A 17,328-nucleotide genomic window follows, 5' to 3' on the forward strand; every position below is an offset into this window, starting at 1 on the left:
CCTTTTTCAAGAAGAGATCTTATCACATTCTCCTTGCTCAGACATCTTCAACCACTTCTCAAGGCTTAGCTTCACATTTAAGATGGCTCTGAGATCTGAACCCTAATTCTTAGACCCTACCTTCTTTCTGACACTTATGTATACAATAGTCTAGCAAAGCCAGACCACCTGGTCCTCCTTGTCTCTTTCTAGGTCAGCACTCACGTTGTCCCTCAGGATGGAAGACTTCATCCTTAGTCTCTAGTTACTGGTTACCTGCCTTCCTTCAGGGCCACTTCAAAGGCTGTATCCTCTGTGACACTCTGCCTGGTCCCCTCAGCCTTATGATCAAGTTGTCTGCACATTCCTTTAGGTCCTGTAGCAGGTTATATAAGCTTCCTGAGGACAGGAGGGTGGTTTCTTGTTCACACTGCCTTGTCCTAAGCGTCCAGCTTAGCACCAGCCCAACAAGATCCTCAACAAATATTGAACTGAAAATAGCTGCCCTGGAGCCAGAGATCCTGGCTTTTATATCTACTACTCCCCAATTAATTCACTACATAAAAAACCTTAGATAATGTATATAAAAAAAGGAGAAACTGGAATGGGAAGATAAAATAAGAAGTAAATCAGTGGTAAAATACTTTTAGGAGGCATAATAATGTTAACTTTACCTTGAGTATATTGCAAAGATGACAGAACTGGACGTTGAACTGCTACTAAGTTTTTTAGATAAGTCTTTGAACTTCTGTCAGTGAGAAATCTTCTTCTATGGAGTTCAGTGTGCTTAAAAATATTAACCCATTATTCTGAGGGGCCAGTAGCAAATGAATGTGGGCTGTTCCAAAGTCACACGTAAGATGGTAACCAAAGTGGAGAATGATACCAAACTCTGAACACTTAATTCATTGGTAAGATTCATCTCATTTACCCTCAAATCTCTGTGTCTTAGTTAACAAGACTGGTTCACTGGAAGGTGGTATTATGAGTTGATTTTTTCCCCCAAGAAAGATACGCTGAAGTCCAAATTCGCAGTACCTCAGAATGTGACCTTGTTTGAAATAAGGTCTTTACAGATATAGTCAAGTTAAGATAAGATAATTCATGTGGGACCTAATCCAATTATGATTGATGTCCTTATAAAAAGGGGAAATTTGGACACAGAGACACATGCACAGAGGGAAAACGATGTGAAGTGACACAGGGAGAATACTGTGTAAAGATGAACATTGGAGTGACACATCTACAAGCCAAGGGATGCCAAAGATGGCCAGCAACCCCCCAGAAGCTAGGCAAGAGGCATGGAACGGATTCTCCCTCACAGCCCTCAGAAGGAACCGACCCTGCCATCACACGGATCTCAGACTTCTAGCCTCCTGATCTAAGAAGCAATACGTTCTGTTGCTCAAGCCACCCAGTTTGTGGCACTTCGTTCTAGCAGTCCTAGGAATCTAATACAGGTGGTGTTTCGTTACACTCTGGGGCAGCCCAAGCATCTCAGAAAGAACCACTTTACTCCCAGTTGGAGCACAGTTGTGCCTTTTACAGAGGCAGCTTCAAATCCTTTACGGGAATAGGTACTATTTAAATTATAGCCTAAGAGGTGCCTACGGAAGGTGGGATCTAAATGATAACTTAACAAATGCCTTTGGAAGGCTACTCTTAATATCTGTGAACGAGACTGAGCCATCTACAAAGCACAGCCAGGATGAGTAGGCAGAGGAGGGTCAAGAGGATGCTCTTCTAATGGTCATACACGTGACCCATTTCTAAAACTGCTGTGGCTACACACACTGAGAATGAACTCAGAACTTTTTTACAATGCTCTGCGTGGATTTAATAGACACACAACTGTTCTAGGTGTTTACCTGTTGCTTCATTTAAAGCTGGCTCAAGGCGTATCGTTTCTAGAAAATGCTCTAAAATTTTTTCAGGTGTTCCTGACATCACAGTATACCTGGATAAGAAATAAAACCATCATTAGTTTTTCAAAAGTGGGCAAATCATTAATATATAACATTTTACATATCTGCGTTTTTGGGGTTTTTTTTTTTTGAGATCCCAGGGAACCATATGGACTCAACTTGTGACCCATATTCTCCGTAAGGTAAGAAGGATCATGTACCTTGTCAAAGTCACATAAGCAGGCAACAGAAACATCTCAAATTGAAGTAGTTACTAAAACATTATTCTTTTTTCCCTACATGGGACTAAAGTAAACTTCTATAGAGAGTGGCTCTAGCAGGCTGGGAACTGAGGCATTTCAGCCTTGTTTCAAGGGGGAATGAAAAGGAACATGTAAATCCCGGGGCAGCTCAGGGCAAGGGGACGTGACAGTAAACTAGGTTATCCATATATGGGTTACTTGTTGCAAAATTTCGACCGCACGCTGGATTCCCCTGCCTATTTCTGGAATGCTCTGTGTTTCCCAACTGTACACTGGTATGTGCTTTGGAAATGCAGCTAAGAATAAGAGAAAAGAAAACAAACCCCCAAAACACCAATGAGCAAACAAACCCCAGTAGCATCTGAAGAGGAAATAAATCAGTAGTGGAACATCCATGTAACTTATATCAAGGTCAAATATCAATTAGTTGGCAGGGTGGGGGACGTTAGGCATCATATCAGAAGATCCAGCCATGAAGCTCTTCAATCAACATGGGAGGATGTAGTTTTTAAAATTGAAGGTGGGTTATTTCAAAGTCATATTCAAGACAGTCAAAAACAGTGGGTGAAAGCTATAGGCAAAATACATTAATGGGATCTGGGTACTCCTATTCCAAAACTTAGACTTTGCTTTTCTGCTTGGCATTTCACTTAGGGCAAAATGACAGGGAAGAAAAACAACAATGAAAATAAAATTCTCTTGTGTTTAGAAAGCAGCGGTAGAATTCAGTTCCAGGAGAACTCAGGGCTTTTGTGCCTCCTCACCAATACCCTTTCCCTGCCTGTTTGAGACCTCAGAGGAAGTGTGTTGAGATCCCAAGAATATCTCTAATGTATTCAAGCTCAGGGGCTTAACCTCCTGCCTGAGGGAGTGAAGAAGAGGCAATGCAACATACGACCCTCTGCCCGGCAACACGGAGTGAGTGAAGCAATCCGGTTTTGAAGGAGGTAGCAAATGCAGTCTATTTGGAAGGTAACTGTTACTTAAACCTATTGTGTGTGTGCATGTGCGTGTGTGCCCTCAGGACCAAAAGGAAGCTGAAGAGTTCAATCTCTGAAAGAATCTGGCTTTGGAGCCTAGAGGGAGAGCCAGGGAATAAAAAAAACAAACAAACTACTTTAATCCGAAAAGTATGACCCTTTTCTCAAAGTAAACAGCATAGAAGATGAGGGTTTTTCCTCTTATAGGCAATGACTATTTGAGGGAAGGAGAGGGCGAATCTATAAATGACTTTCAATACTTAAATGGAGAAAATTGCTGAGTTCATTCAATAATTCCTAAAATGTATGATTCTTTGATGACCCTTCCAAGATGACCTGCAAGAGGAGCAGCATGTGGCCACACGAATAAGGAACTAGAGTTGGAGAGGGCAGCTAGAAGGCTGGCTTCCCATTCTGGTGTTCTTGGTGAGGACATTTCTTAGCTAGGGTTTTTGTCTGGCCAAAAAGAATAAGGGCTTGGGGCTTCCCTGGTGTCACAGTGGTTGAGAGTCCGCCTGCCGGTGCAGGGGACGTGGGTTCGTGACCCGGTCCGGGAAGATCTCACATGCCGCGGAGTGGCTGGGCCCGTGAGCCATGGCCGCTGAGCCTGTGCGTCCGGAGCTGTGCTCCGCAACGGGAGAGGCCACAGCAGTGAGAGGCCCGCGTACCGCAAAAAAAAAAAAAAAAAAAAAAAGAATAAAGGCTTACCTGGGTGGCAAGCCTTGAATGCTCTCGGCTCACTAGTAAGAGAAAATGGCGTCTCTACTCTCTGCCCACCTGGTCAATTGCAGACATCAGGGCACCTGTCTTTTGCTGCCAAAGTCTTCCTCTAGTGGTACAACTGCCTTACCCTATCCTATCTCTCTTCTCAGCTCCACAGAAGGCTATTCAGGGGTTGGTAATCTCTCAGGACCAGGAACCCTGAAGAGGGAGGGGCAGGGAGCTTCTGGCCTGTGATCTTGCAGCTCTGGGCTTGGCTGAAACATGTTATTACTTTCTTTCAGGCTGGACACTGCCAGGTGCCTACTGCTTGACCTCTGTTTAAATGGAGAAGACTTGAAGACCAGACAGTATGGCTCTCTTCAGTTTATTGCATGAAGAAGTTACTGTAGTCCAAGTTAAAGAGAACCCTGATTGGTTACATTATCTAAGCTGTGAGGTTCTAAACTTGAGAGAGAAAAATCTTTTTCTAACACCAAGTCCGGAAATGAGGACACGTCTATCTGTATCCAGAACAAAAAAAGAGGTGGGGAATGGTGCCTGAAAGAGACTATCTTTCTGCAAACAGGATGGAGTTGAACGATTGGGTGGTTGATAGTCTAAGGAAAAAGCAACACAGTCACTAAAAACAGGAATATTAAAACCACATAACCACAGAGCAGGAGATACCCAAAATGGTAGGTATTTGAGGGCTTCGTATAGTTTCTCCATCATGAGAAATACTGTCTTGCTATTGACATTTTAATATCACACTCAGAGTTGAGTGGCTTGAGGAGAGTCAGGCAGTTTTGAATGGTTAAAACGTACAGTCATCCCTCGGTATCCGCGGGGGGTCGGTTCCAGGACCCCCGCAGATACCAAAATCCATGGATGCCCAAGTTCCTTGTATAAAATGGTGTAGTGTTTGCATATAACCTACACACTTCTCATATACTTTATTTTTTTCTTCTTATATACTTTAAATCATCTCTATATTACTTATAATACCTAAGACAATGTAAATGCTATGTAAATAGTTGTAAATACAGTGTAAATGCTATTTAAACAGTTGCCAGTGTGCGGCAATTTCAAGTTTTGCTTTGGGGAACTTTTTGACAATTTTTTTTTTTCCAGATATTTTCCATCTGTGGTTGGTTGAATCTATGGATGTGGAACCCCCAGATACGGAGGGCCAACTGTATGTATAAACTATTCTGGATTTTTCTCAGGGTAAAGGTAGATCGGAAAAATAACGTTATCAGCACCAACATGGTGACCCTCTTTGAGCTGAAAAAAGATAATTTCTGAGGAGACAGGGGCCCTAAAGGATCCTAAATTTTAAGTCCCTCCAGAGACACGGTTGTTGCCATGTTCTTCGAGTTGTCCAGAACATCGGGCCAAAATTCACTTACACGCCCCCCCCCCCCCCTTTCAACTCTGGTCTGGCTCGGGAAAACTCAACACGGAAAATGACCCTTTGAAACAGTGGCTCCTTACTCTTCAGGGAATGGTTGGCACGGTGCACTTCTGTGTATGCCTGATATTTCCTAAATGGTGTGCTGTGAACGTGCACGAGGCTTTGAATTATGTAAGAAATTTAGATTGGTCTACAGGACACCAATAAGGAGATATAACAGAAATCAGATCTAGGCCTAAAATAAATTGAATGCGTGTGGGCTCTCCTTTTCCCTTTAGTTTGATTTCATAAAAAAATCTATATTTGGAGAGCACTCTGAATGAAAGCTGTTGTAACATGCAAACGCTTTTGATCATCTTCCCGTGCCATAAAGAGGTGAAGGAAGGCGGCCTCCGGGGCCCTCTTGGTCAAATGTTTTAAGGTTGTGAAGAATTTAAGGCTTACTTTTTCAGGTAGCAACATTTTCCTGAGACATCTGAGGCATTATTAAAGAATGTAGATGACCACTATAAAATGGCCTAGTTATACTTAAAAGCACTAAAGAAAATCACTGGGGGTAGTCCCAGACTTCACATAAAAAATATTTTCATTCTCATCCTCCTTTGTGGGCTGGAAGGACAACTGCTGAAAAACAGTTGAACAAGAACATTTTTCAAGAATGCATAGTAGTGAAAAATAGAAAAATAATAAAGAATTCTGGATGGTAATTTTATAGGTTTGAAAGTGAAGGGATAGTTTTTTATATAGTCTATTTTATGTCAGCCCTTTTGAAATATATTGCTTTGCAACGTTTACTAGATAGTGTTGAGGAGAGAGTATCTAGATACCATATTTTGCTAGAGTAAGTTGTGAGGCTAAAGGAGCATAGACTCAGAAGCTGGTCAAGCTGGACTTGAATGCAAGCTGTATCATTAAAAGTGCTGTCATCCTGGGCAAGGAACTCACTTCTCTGAGCCTAAATTTTTCCATCATCTGTTAAAAGGGGTTGTAATAAGGATTAGATAAAATATGCAAGATGTACTATGGCTCTTCAGTAACATTGTATTTCTTCCTGCCTTCTTTGCAGATATGTTGACTCATCCAGATGAAATGTCTGAGCCTTGGGCTTTCAGTCTAAACAATTAAAACTCATCATTTATGGTGAGTGTGTTGATTAATGGGAACATCCCGTTTACTTGGCAAAAAAAGAAAAATACTTGGGATGCACTCCATTTCAACATAGTCTGTGGCTGCATTTCTTTAGCTACAGAATTGGTGTTTTTATTACTCTAAGATTAAAAATTAACGTTTATTTAAAAAATGAGATTCTGTAATTTTTTAATAATTTCTTAGAGCTACATTTCCTAATTTCCCTAACTATTCAAATGTTCATACATTTGATTAAAAGAAGTCTCACGTAAGAAGTTGCAGCAAAAGATAGAACCGAACATAGACATACAGAAAAAGAGTCAAGTTAAATGGGTGACCTGATGTTAAATGTGAAGCAAATACCCTCCAGACGTTAGCAGGAATAAGTATGGATGAGGCCAAATGGATGTTTCCAGGCCACAGTCAACAGACTCCGTTGGGACTTGCCTGGTGGTCCAGTGGGTAAGGCTCTGCGCTCCCAATGCAGGGGGCCTGGGTTCGATTCCTGGTCTGGGAACTAGATCCCACATGCCGCAACTAAGAAGCCCGCGTGCCGCAACTAAGACCCGTTGCGGCCTAAATAAATAAATATTTTTTAAAATATAGACTGTGTTATATTTGAAGTGTGGGTTTCCATCGAAGATGCTCATTCTGACCGCACGATGAAAACACTTCTTGAGAAATCCTACATATGAAATTCAAATACCAAAGGTTCTCCACACCCAGGGGCCTACGTATCCCTTGAGCTGCCTGGCACTCCTATGCCCATTGTTCTCTCCAAAGCTATTGCCTTCTGCTCCAAGCTATTGCAGTTGCACACAGACAGAGGGAGTGTTTTTACAGTGGGGGACTATTCTCCCCCGAATTACTCTAGGCAGCACCGAGCTCGACGCAGTGCCAGAAACGGATACATTATACTCTACACGATGTGTGATCAGTCAATAGAGAGAAAAAACGTCACACACACGGCCGTCTTCCACGAAAAAGGAGAACGCGCTATTGTAGAGATGGACACCATGTGAAAAGGTTAATCACAGTCCGGCATTTGCAGTGTTGGATGCAAACCTACTTTTGCTGAGGCTGTGAGTTTCCTTGATTAGAAGCCCTGTTCCCTGCTGGGACCTTCTCCAGCACCAAGACATCTTGGTCATGTTCTTTAAGTCTGACTGTATTCGCCTCAACGTCCTGCAAATACAAATTACACCACATACAGATGCTGCCGTTTTCTCAGACAATGAAAAAAAATTTCAAATGCTTCAGAAACTCATTTGGTGCTTGTGATGCTAATTGTTGCATCTACAAATTAAGTCATTTTCAAAGTCAGGGGCTGGAACGGTCAGAGAAAGGACCAGATGAGGTTGGAGGCACGTGGTTTTAAAAGTCTGCTGTTACCCGAGATGCAGAAAATCAGCTGAGGAGAGAGGAGTGTGCTCGGAGAAAACTTTGGGAGAGGGTGGTACAGCGGAAAGGGAGAGGAGCCAGTGCACTTACTCTTGATAAATATATGTGGCAGATAGCACTCAGCTTCAGCAGAGTTCTTTCATTCTGATTATCTTCTGAGGGTACTTAGTTTTCTTAGGAGTGGCACGTTTTCCCTCTAATCAAAAGACTTGTAAAAACTATCAGTTTGAAATGTGTTAAAAACACTTTTCAGTTATTTGGAATAATTTATAAATTACATCCATGATAATGGTCCTAATCTGATTCTTTCAAAGAATAATTGTGGCTGAGTGCAAACTTCATGTGTGTCAACTTCCAAAAGAGTAAAGTTCAAATTTCAATGTCATTAAAAAATGATTTATTAAAAAAGCTTAATGCACGTTTCCTCCTCATTTGGTTCCTATTTTAAGAGACTGGATAAAAACCACATCAAATTCCATGTGGCGTTTTTTCTATGTTAGTCAATGCTTTAATCTTTAACTTAACTTTTTTTGCATCAAGAGAACGCATTCCTAAGACAAACTTTGTTGTCAGAAATTTTGCTGCCAAAGGCAAAAGCTTAAGGTTGTGTAGGGATAGGTGTCCACACATAAGGGATGGGAAGGAGACTGTAAATCTTCATTAAATAATGCCAAATGTACCAGAAAGCACAGAAGGTGCATTTAGGATTTCAGGGTAGGAGAGAGAAAGATGCTCAGGCTGGGAAAGGCATAGAAGGGAGTCTGCTCTGTGAGCCAGCAGGGAAGGGGAAAGAGCAAAGTGATCCTGGAGGGAACAGTGTCTCTGGGTGAGGTGGGATAGACCATGGGCCACCTGAAAGGCCAGGGGTGCTGGGACAATATCACCATGCCCAGCGGTCCACAATCAGGCTTCCACCAGCTAAAGCTGGGTTGTCCCTCGCAAGGGACCAGGAGCTGGATGGTGGGGAGAACCTAGGAACCATCTATTCTAACCATCACCCACTCTCACAAATACTTTAACAAGCTTCCATTAGGCCCATCTGCAGAGCCATCTCTAAGTGCAATCTCATGGCTCCTCCTACAACCCCAACTATTCTTCACCTACTTGCCAGAGTCTGAAATTCCTTTAGTGTGAATCAATTTGACAAAAAGCACTTGAAATGAAAATGCTTGGTTAGAGTAACCATGGTGGACATTAATTGCCACTAAAATGTAGTCACTTAATAAATCCAGAGGGAGTGTGAGGATATGAGAAAGATTCAGATTTGGGAAGAGACAGGAGGTTTAGGATAGAGAAAGACATGGAGAGGGAGGTGGGGAAGGACACAAAAGGGGAAACCTAGGATTGCAAAGAGAAATGTCTCAGGCTTTGACATTTTGCCAAGGCATCCCTATTTGTCTTCAGTGCTCGTGGACCAGTTCAGGTGTGTGCAGGGTTATTTGGTCCAGCACAGCGCGGCACATTTGCAGCCTTACTGGAATATCACCTCTGGACCCCAGAACCCACCCCAGCACATTGAACATGCCAGGTTTGTAAGCAAGGCCCTTTGGCCCTAGAGCATTCATTAATCACAGTGCTGGCTCAATTAACACTACACTCATTCTTCTTATCTGGCAAAAGTGAAAATGTGACGCCCCTCAGCCGCACTTCACCTTGGACTCACCCTCAGGATCCGGTTAAAATCCTCCTTGTCTACTCTTAAGAAATGGCAGTTATCTTCTCGCAAGACGATGGAGGCAGCTCTCGGGGCATCATTCACTAGCGCTAACTTGCCAAAGTCATCGCCTTCGTGCAGCGTGCAGACCACACCCTGGAGAGAGCAACACATCCAGATGAAGGTGATCCCTGAAAGGGAGCAAACACCCACCTGCACCCCCCCACCCCCCGCAAAACACTGTATATATCAATAGGATGTACCCAGGGGTGTCAAGTGTGGGGGGAATCAGATAATTACGTTATAATGTTTCATTTCTCTTTCATTGAGTAATCTGGGCTAGGGCGTAACTTAGATGTATACATTATAATCCAGGAGCCCCAGAAAATGCAGTACTACTCTGAGTATAATAACTTAGATAACTTATGATTAGAGATGCTATAATGTCTTTTCTGCATAGAGTAACAACGTCGTAGCAAGTTTAATTGTAGCATTAAGTTGTTAATACTTAGAACCACTAGTATATGGAGCATAATAAAGTTTCAGAAAGAAAAAAAGATATATATACCTTGCCATAAATGACTACATTCACTGATCCTTTTAGAATAATGTACCAGGAGGTGCCTTCTTCCCCCTGGTTAAACACTAGATACAAAAAGATGAAAAGACTTATGACAAGAGTAGAAGCACATCAGTATAAATTACAGCTTATCAAATCATCATTTTTAAGTCCCCAGAATTATGCATTTAATTCCAGAAGGGAAAAAAAAATCACTGGCAAATACGAACTTATTCATGTGGAATATTACTTCCTTTTCTTTAGAATGTGAAAGGAACAGAAATACTGCACTCCTTGCTGTGCCCTAAAGATACGTATTCACTAGATACAAATTCACCAGCTATCCATTCCTTAAAGCAATACATTTCCCCCACAATTCATCAAAACTTACTAAGCTATAGAACACAGTTTTTAAAAGTATTCTGAATGGTAAAGTGAAGTTTGAAAACATGCAAATCAGCACTACATAGTGTTGATGGATGCATATCTACATATTTTTAAAAAAATGAGTTGGAATGATAACCACATCATATAGGGTAGGAGTTACCTTGGGGAGGGGAAGAGAAGAATGAGATAAAGGAGGGAACAAGGAGCCTTCAAATGTAGAATTTCATTTTTTAGAAAATATAAAAAATGAAAATAGGAAAAAATATGGCATAAGGTTACTATTTGATAAAAAATGTTTTTTAAAAAGGTGTTTGTGGGCTTCCCTGGTGGCGCAGTGGTTGAGAGTCCGCCTGCCGATGCAGGGGACATGGGTTCGCGCCCCGGTCTGGGAAGATCCCACATGCTGCGGAGTGGCTGGGCCCGTGAGCCATGGCTGCTGAGCCTGCGCGTCTGGAGCCTGTGATCCGCAACGGGAGAGGCCACAGCAGTGAGAGGCCCGCGTACCACACACACACACACAAAAAGGTGTTTGTAACAACCTCTAGTTTTTTGTTTGAAATATTTAAGTATTTCATGATAAAATGAAAACCATCAGTAAGAGTGAGTGAAAAGAATAAGAAAAGTTGCAAGTCATCAGTGATCATAAAAATTAAAAAAATGTTAAAAGTGAACCTTTAAAATGTAAAGAAAAGACATTCTCACTAAAGTAAATATCAATGTTAGAAATACCACTTTTGATGACTAAAATATTTGAAACTCATTTTAATTTTTTGCTTTTACCGTTCATGGTCTCTGCTTATTTGACTAACACAACTCAGTCTGAAGAAAGAGCAAGATTTTCCAAAGCATGTCTCTTGAAAAGTTAACAGGTGTCCATTATAAATGTTTTCTATGTTTCACTGGGTTTAGGCAGTGTCAGTTTACATGGTGTGAAATTTATCTTTACTGTAGAACTCCTGAGAAAGGTAGCATGCTGGTGTGTGTTACTATTCTCCAAGAGAGATTAGAGAAAGAGGCGTTTCCTAATCTGAATACATCACTAACCATGTTTTTCAAGAAGGGTTTTGTAGGACGAGTGGGAAATGCCAGCCGAAATAATTTTGCTCACTTTTTTTTTTTTTTTGCGGTACGCGGGCCTCTCACTGTTGTGGCCTCTCCCATTGCGGAGCACAGGCTCCGGACATGCAGGCCCAGCGGCCATGGCTCACGGGCCCAACCGCTCCACGGCATGTGGGATCTTCCCGGACCGGGGCGCGAACCTGCGTCCCCTGCATCAGCAGGCGGACTCTCAACCACTGCGCCACCAGGGAAGCCCTTGCTCACTTTTATTAATATGAAATTTCAATTTCTTGCTCCCAAATATGATCACAGAACTAAACTACAACGTGCATGCTGGAGAGATACTACATATTAGTATTGCATCAATATTTGTGGCAAAGAAATTCTCTCAGGCTTGGAGCTGATAGTGAAAATGAGAGAAGAACAAGAAGGCAGGAGAGTGTGCCAGTCTAACTAGCCTCTCAAGAGATAGATTAGTTCCTCTCAAGCCACGAACTGAAGTGAGGTCACTGTGAGAAGGTTTTGCCTGGGGTCCCCCCTGAAGAGCACTGACTTCATCTCACCCTCTTTAAACACTGCTTGAGCCAGCAGGGGAGGGAGCAAGTGGAGACACAGGCTGGCAACTGCTCCCAGGCTGGCACCCAAAACCCAGCGGGCTGCAGAGTAAGGGATACGTGCTGGGAATAATCACAGGTCCAGAAAAACAAATGGTGCCACATGACATCCTGACAAGTCAGACCCAGGCCCAAGAAAGGGGAGCATTTGCAGTCAGGCTCCCATGGCACATCCTCGGGAGGGGGCCAGCCAGGCACCATGCACGATTACAGTCTTCACTTACACACGGTTCCTCCTTTGGCGTGAGACTCGAAAATGAGAACACCTGCTAACTCCCGTTTCACCTAGAAGGAAAAGAGAAAGAATGTGGGGAAAGGCCAGATTTGGGGGCGCTGGGGAGGGACTTGTTCTCTTTCTGAACGGTGCTAACTTCCACGCGGACACCTCCCACTCTGATTTGCTGCTCCTCCTGTCTAGAACCACTTCCACTAGATGTGCCACTAGATTTTTTTTTAGTTTTTTAAGAAATTGAAGTATAGTTGATTTACAATGTATAGCAAAGTGATTCAGTTATGCATATATATATATATATATTTTCAGATTCTTTTCCATTTTAGTTTATTACAAGATATTGAATATAGTTCCCTGTGGTATACATTAGGACCTTGTTGTTTATCTGTTGTATACATAGTAATGTATATCTGTTATTATCAAATCTCTAATATATCCCTCCCCTCCTTCTCCTTTGGTAGCCCTAAGTTTGTTTTCTATATCTGTGAGTCTATTTCTGTCTTGTAAATAAGTTCCTTTGTATAATTTTTTTAGGTTCCACATATAGGAGATATCATATCATGTTTGTCTTTGTCTGACTTACTTCGCTTAGTATGATAATCTCTAGGTCCATCCATGTTGCTACAAATGGCATTATTTCATTCTTTTTTATGGCTGAGTAGTATTCCACTGTATATATGTACCACATCTTCTTCATCCATTTATCTGTTGATGGACATTTATGTTGCGTCCATGTCTTGTGCCACCAGACTCTTAAAGCTTTTACAAAAGCTGTTTTATAAGCTAATTCATACAATACAATCTCCCTAGAGAGTGTTTAAACTTGGTTTCACATGTATGAACTAGGCAATTTCTTTGCCTATCTTTCGTCTTGGTGAGAGGGTGAGAGCAACCACAATATCATGACTCTTGCTCCTGGAGGCTCTTCTTTGCATCACACATCATGCATCACTGCAAACATGTGAGAAAACTCAATGTCTTGAAGTTGAATAATTAAGCTTAAACGTGTGAGCTATTTTTCTTAAATTCCAAACTATGGTCCCAAATTACGTTCTCTCTCCCTAAGAACCAAATAACCTGAGACCTTCCACAGTGCCTGGGTGTCTGGGATTTGAGGTAGAAGACTCCTCCTTTCCACTACCCACAATCCTCCCAATTCCACCAAGGCTGGGGAAGTCAGAACATGCGCATGCCGGGGACCCGGACAACAGGTAGGGAGGAGGGGTCTTCCCTCACTTCCCTCTCCAGCACGAGCTCGTGGGAGCTCCCCGGGTGAGGCCCCCGGGCACTAGGCCTATCCCACCATGGAGAGAGTGAAGATGACAGCAGGGTGGTGGGAGGGAGGGGAGCCTGGGCTGGACCAGACCCCCGGACACTCCACGTAGGTGAGCAAGCTCCCGGATCCCCGGTAGTGCAGGGAGTGGGAGGGATGTGAAGGCAGTCCTGTCTGGGTTGAAGGGGGAAGGATCTGGAACCCTTCTGCTTGGGGTTGTGGTGAATGCCTCACTGCTCTCAGTGGAGACCTGAACTCTACCCCCCCCCCCCCGCCCCGCCCAAAGCAGGGACTCTACAGGCACTGCCACCACGTGAGAGTGACAGCATAATATCGCCTAGTGAGCTGGGAATGAAAGACAGATTAAGCAGATGGGCATTGCTGAGGAATCCAGCATAAAACCTGAGATCCGTGGATGCTGAAACAGCTTCTTTTATTATCATTATCATTATTGAATTATTAGCATATAGGAGACTTGTGTTGCCTGGAAATTGTGTTTCTCTGTCCCTCCTATGGCAGGAGACATTTCTGTCCACTGTTCTTCTAAACACCCTAGTCACGTAAAAGTTCAGAGTCAGATACGGCCGTTGGGCCATTTTTCACTAGCAGGTACTGCTCTTGTGCCCTAAGATATCTGAACTAATGCTCTCTTGCACCTTCTGCTTCCTTCCTCAATTTGGCAGCAAACCTGGGTGGAGCCGGCCCCTTGGGCCAGGGCTGGTCGTCTTGATTTCTTCCCCCCCCCGAGCCCCGCTCCCGCACGCGGCTCTACATGTCATGGAAGGGACACCCCTCTTAAGGCCTGGCTCTCTTGTCTAGGTATGCGGGTTCCAAGACTCAGGAAGTTTGAAGCATATGTTCCAGTTCTACTCACATCATGCTGCCTTGGTGTTTAGGGCAGCTACTAATAACGTAGTGATACTTGATCCTTCTTTGGTGATTGCACATGCGCGTAGCTTCCTTAGCATCTCGTGAGAAACAGGAGGGGCCGTTTGTGAGGAAGAATTCAGGCGTTCCTGCCCCTCGCCCACACTCTCCAATACTCTCCTTCAGGCCGAACAGTGCATTTAACTCAAACTGTGCGCCCCTCCCCTCCGCCTCAGCTAAGAGACAACTTACCGTGGTAGAAAGATGGGATAAGGCTTTAATGTGAAGGAGTTCTTCATAGATAATTTCTAGGTCATCCACGGTCCTCTGGCCAGGTCTACAAAGAAAAAAAAGTAACAAGGAAATAATGAGATAAAAGTCATTGCTAAGGGCTTGAAATATAGAGGTGACTTCGGGGGTCAGTAACATGTTCAGGGAATTCTTAGGAGAAATCCCAATTAAAAAAACATCGGCAGAGGGAGAGAGTATGCTATGATCATTCCTAAAGGGATTTTTGACATGAACAACGTGTTCCTTGATGGAAGGACATGGAAGAAATCAGAAGGGCACATAATCCCCTTCCTTTCCATCTCAGAGGGAAGAACATCTCTGTTCACACTGTAGTTGGCTAACTGACCTCTTACTTTGTAGATGTTCGTTCTACAAAATCGCTTTCATCACTACCTTAATCAGTAACAACAAACTTATCGTTTAGCATCACTAGGAACTATTGGTTCAATCAAGTTGATCAACCCAAATTTCTTGGGATCCTGACATCTTAGCTTAAAAGAATAATAATGCTGTTGTCACTATTGTTCTGGGTTATGCAATATGCTTCCACCACAGGACTCAGATAAAGGATGCATATAGACAACATTTTCTCACCTGTCCCTGAGGAAGTGAGGGCACGAGATGGGCAGAAGGCAAACAGTAAGTAGTGTGTGGGATTAGTAAAAGAGGGAAAGAAGGGAAGAACACACCTGCATTTCCCCAACTCTGTTCCATGAGATGTTAATCAGTATACTATGTACAGTTTTTTCCCTATAATTTATTATAAAACTAGTATCTAATAGTCTGCCTTTCCCTATAATTTATTATAAAACTAGTATCTAATAGTCTGGGGCTTGTGAGTATTATGGACACTTTGGCATGGGAGGACTGAGTGGATTGCTGATCATCTTTCATGTCTATAATAATTCTGGAATCACTAATAGAGTTTAATTATACATCAATGGTAAAAGGCATGACTGGTCAATAATTTGGATTTTCTATTGCTCTCTCCAGTAATAAGAAACCCTGACTAATATGTTTTGGAAACTAAAAAACAAACAAATGTGTTATTAATTCTGAGAGTGCTAGGAAGGCCATCTCCACATTGATGGACAGGTGACATCCACTCTTAGCTAACTGCTACAGTCATGAGTGTCACCTATTACACAATCACCATCTGTCTTATGCATTTTGTCCTAAAATTTCAATAACTCGTGGTATTATTTAATGTTTCTGTATATTAAACATTTAAACCTCAATGAGCTGCCGATGGTGCTCCATCATCACACTGTAGTTTAAAGAGTGCTCCTTGATCAAATAAAGTCAGGGAGTGTTGGTGTACTGAGCACAGCACCGGGTTGAGCGTCTGAAGATCAGGTTTTAACCTTGGTGCAACCATTCACCAGCTGTGTGACATCAGAGGCTCAGTTTCATCTGTAAACTGGGGACAATATCTTTCTGAGAGTGATGTGAGAGCTAAAGGAAGTAGCGAATGGGAAGGTGTCTGCATATTTATTTGAGTGAGCGAAAAAAAAAAAACAACCCAGCAAAGTGATATTCAAAACTGAAACCCTTGCACGAGAAAAACAAACTTACAAATTAAGTATGACTCTTGGTTCAGCAAATTACATCTAGAACTTAGTCAATTATTAGATAAGTGCTTGGAGCTATCGAAACTGAATTGTAAATATGCTAAAAGAGTTGAGTTAGATAATTTTGCACCTATATTCCAGATCAAATGGGAGCTAACTGGAGGAAGAAAACTCTTTGCATCCCTTGGGCATTACCTTCTCCAGGACAGCTTTAACACAAACAAAAGAATATGATATCCTTCTCTTCTAGAAACAACAGAGGGTATATTTCCTAATGCCTGCCTGTACTAAATCCATGACCCAGGGAGATGCCAGCCAGGTTCACCTCCTGCCAAGGATCACCACTTAAGGATACACTGTGCCCCAATCTAGTGGAATGCAGAAAGTAGGGGACCCACCGAAGGAAAAGCTATGGCCCCAGGGACTCTGAAGGAGCCAGGCCTTCTTAGCAAGGGGCCTAATCTACTACTTGACTTAGACATGGGGATTTTGAAACTAGGACCCTTGCAGATTTAAAAGTCAACTGAGTCACCTCAGTCCATCTACTACTACAGAGGCAGCTAATGTGAAGCCTCAAGGTGGGCTTAATAGGATTATGGCTCTTCAGCACAAGGGGCAGCCCTGCTGTTCCTGCTACTTGACATCAGCCACAAATGGCACGGACCCTCCTAGAAGCTTGGCTAAAGGAGAAAAGGTCGCCAAGTCTCATTCTCAACTCCATGGAGCGGGGCTGTTATGGAGGGAGAAGAAAAACTCAGCTGGGAAAGGAAAGGGTTAGAATTTAGCTCTAAAATCTTGACAGATTCAGAGTTGGAATTTGGGGAGCAGATATCTATGAGTTTAGGAAGAGTTTTCACATAATATCAACATGAAATCCACACTGAACAGATTAAAAAAATAAATGCTGCCTTTAGGATCTGTAAATCCCATTATATTCAAGGTCACTGAATTATATCAAAGGTCACTGAATTATATCAAAGGTCACTGAATTATATCAAAGGTCACTGAATTTCATCCAAGAGTTATAACAGATGATGATGAAACCTGTCA

The 17,328-nt window shown here is 42.6% G+C and overlaps 1 protein-coding gene across 1 annotated transcript in view; it reads right to left on the reverse strand.

The window, feature by feature from the left end:
* RAPGEF4 (Rap guanine nucleotide exchange factor 4) overlaps window positions 1–17,328 on the reverse strand; it is a 141,299-nt gene that overhangs the window by 53,294 nt on the left and 70,677 nt on the right. The window contains exons 7-12 of the mRNA XM_022570050.2: window positions 14,669–14,753; window positions 12,269–12,329; window positions 9,994–10,070; window positions 9,435–9,581; window positions 7,440–7,555; window positions 1,848–1,936 (exon numbers count right to left, since the gene is read on the reverse strand). Of these exons, the coding sequence (XP_022425758.1) occupies window positions 1,848–1,936; window positions 7,440–7,555; window positions 9,435–9,581; window positions 9,994–10,070; window positions 12,269–12,329; window positions 14,669–14,753 (575 nt within the window). The remainder of the gene's footprint in view (window positions 1–1,847; window positions 1,937–7,439; window positions 7,556–9,434; window positions 9,582–9,993; window positions 10,071–12,268; window positions 12,330–14,668; window positions 14,754–17,328) is intronic.

The sequence above is a fragment of the Delphinapterus leucas genome, chromosome 8 (assembly GCF_059928025.1).
Source record: "Delphinapterus leucas isolate spDelLeu-1000000601 "Yukka" chromosome 8, BTC_Dleu_Yukka2, whole genome shotgun sequence".
Taxonomy (NCBI): Eukaryota; Metazoa; Chordata; class Mammalia; order Artiodactyla; family Monodontidae; genus Delphinapterus; species Delphinapterus leucas.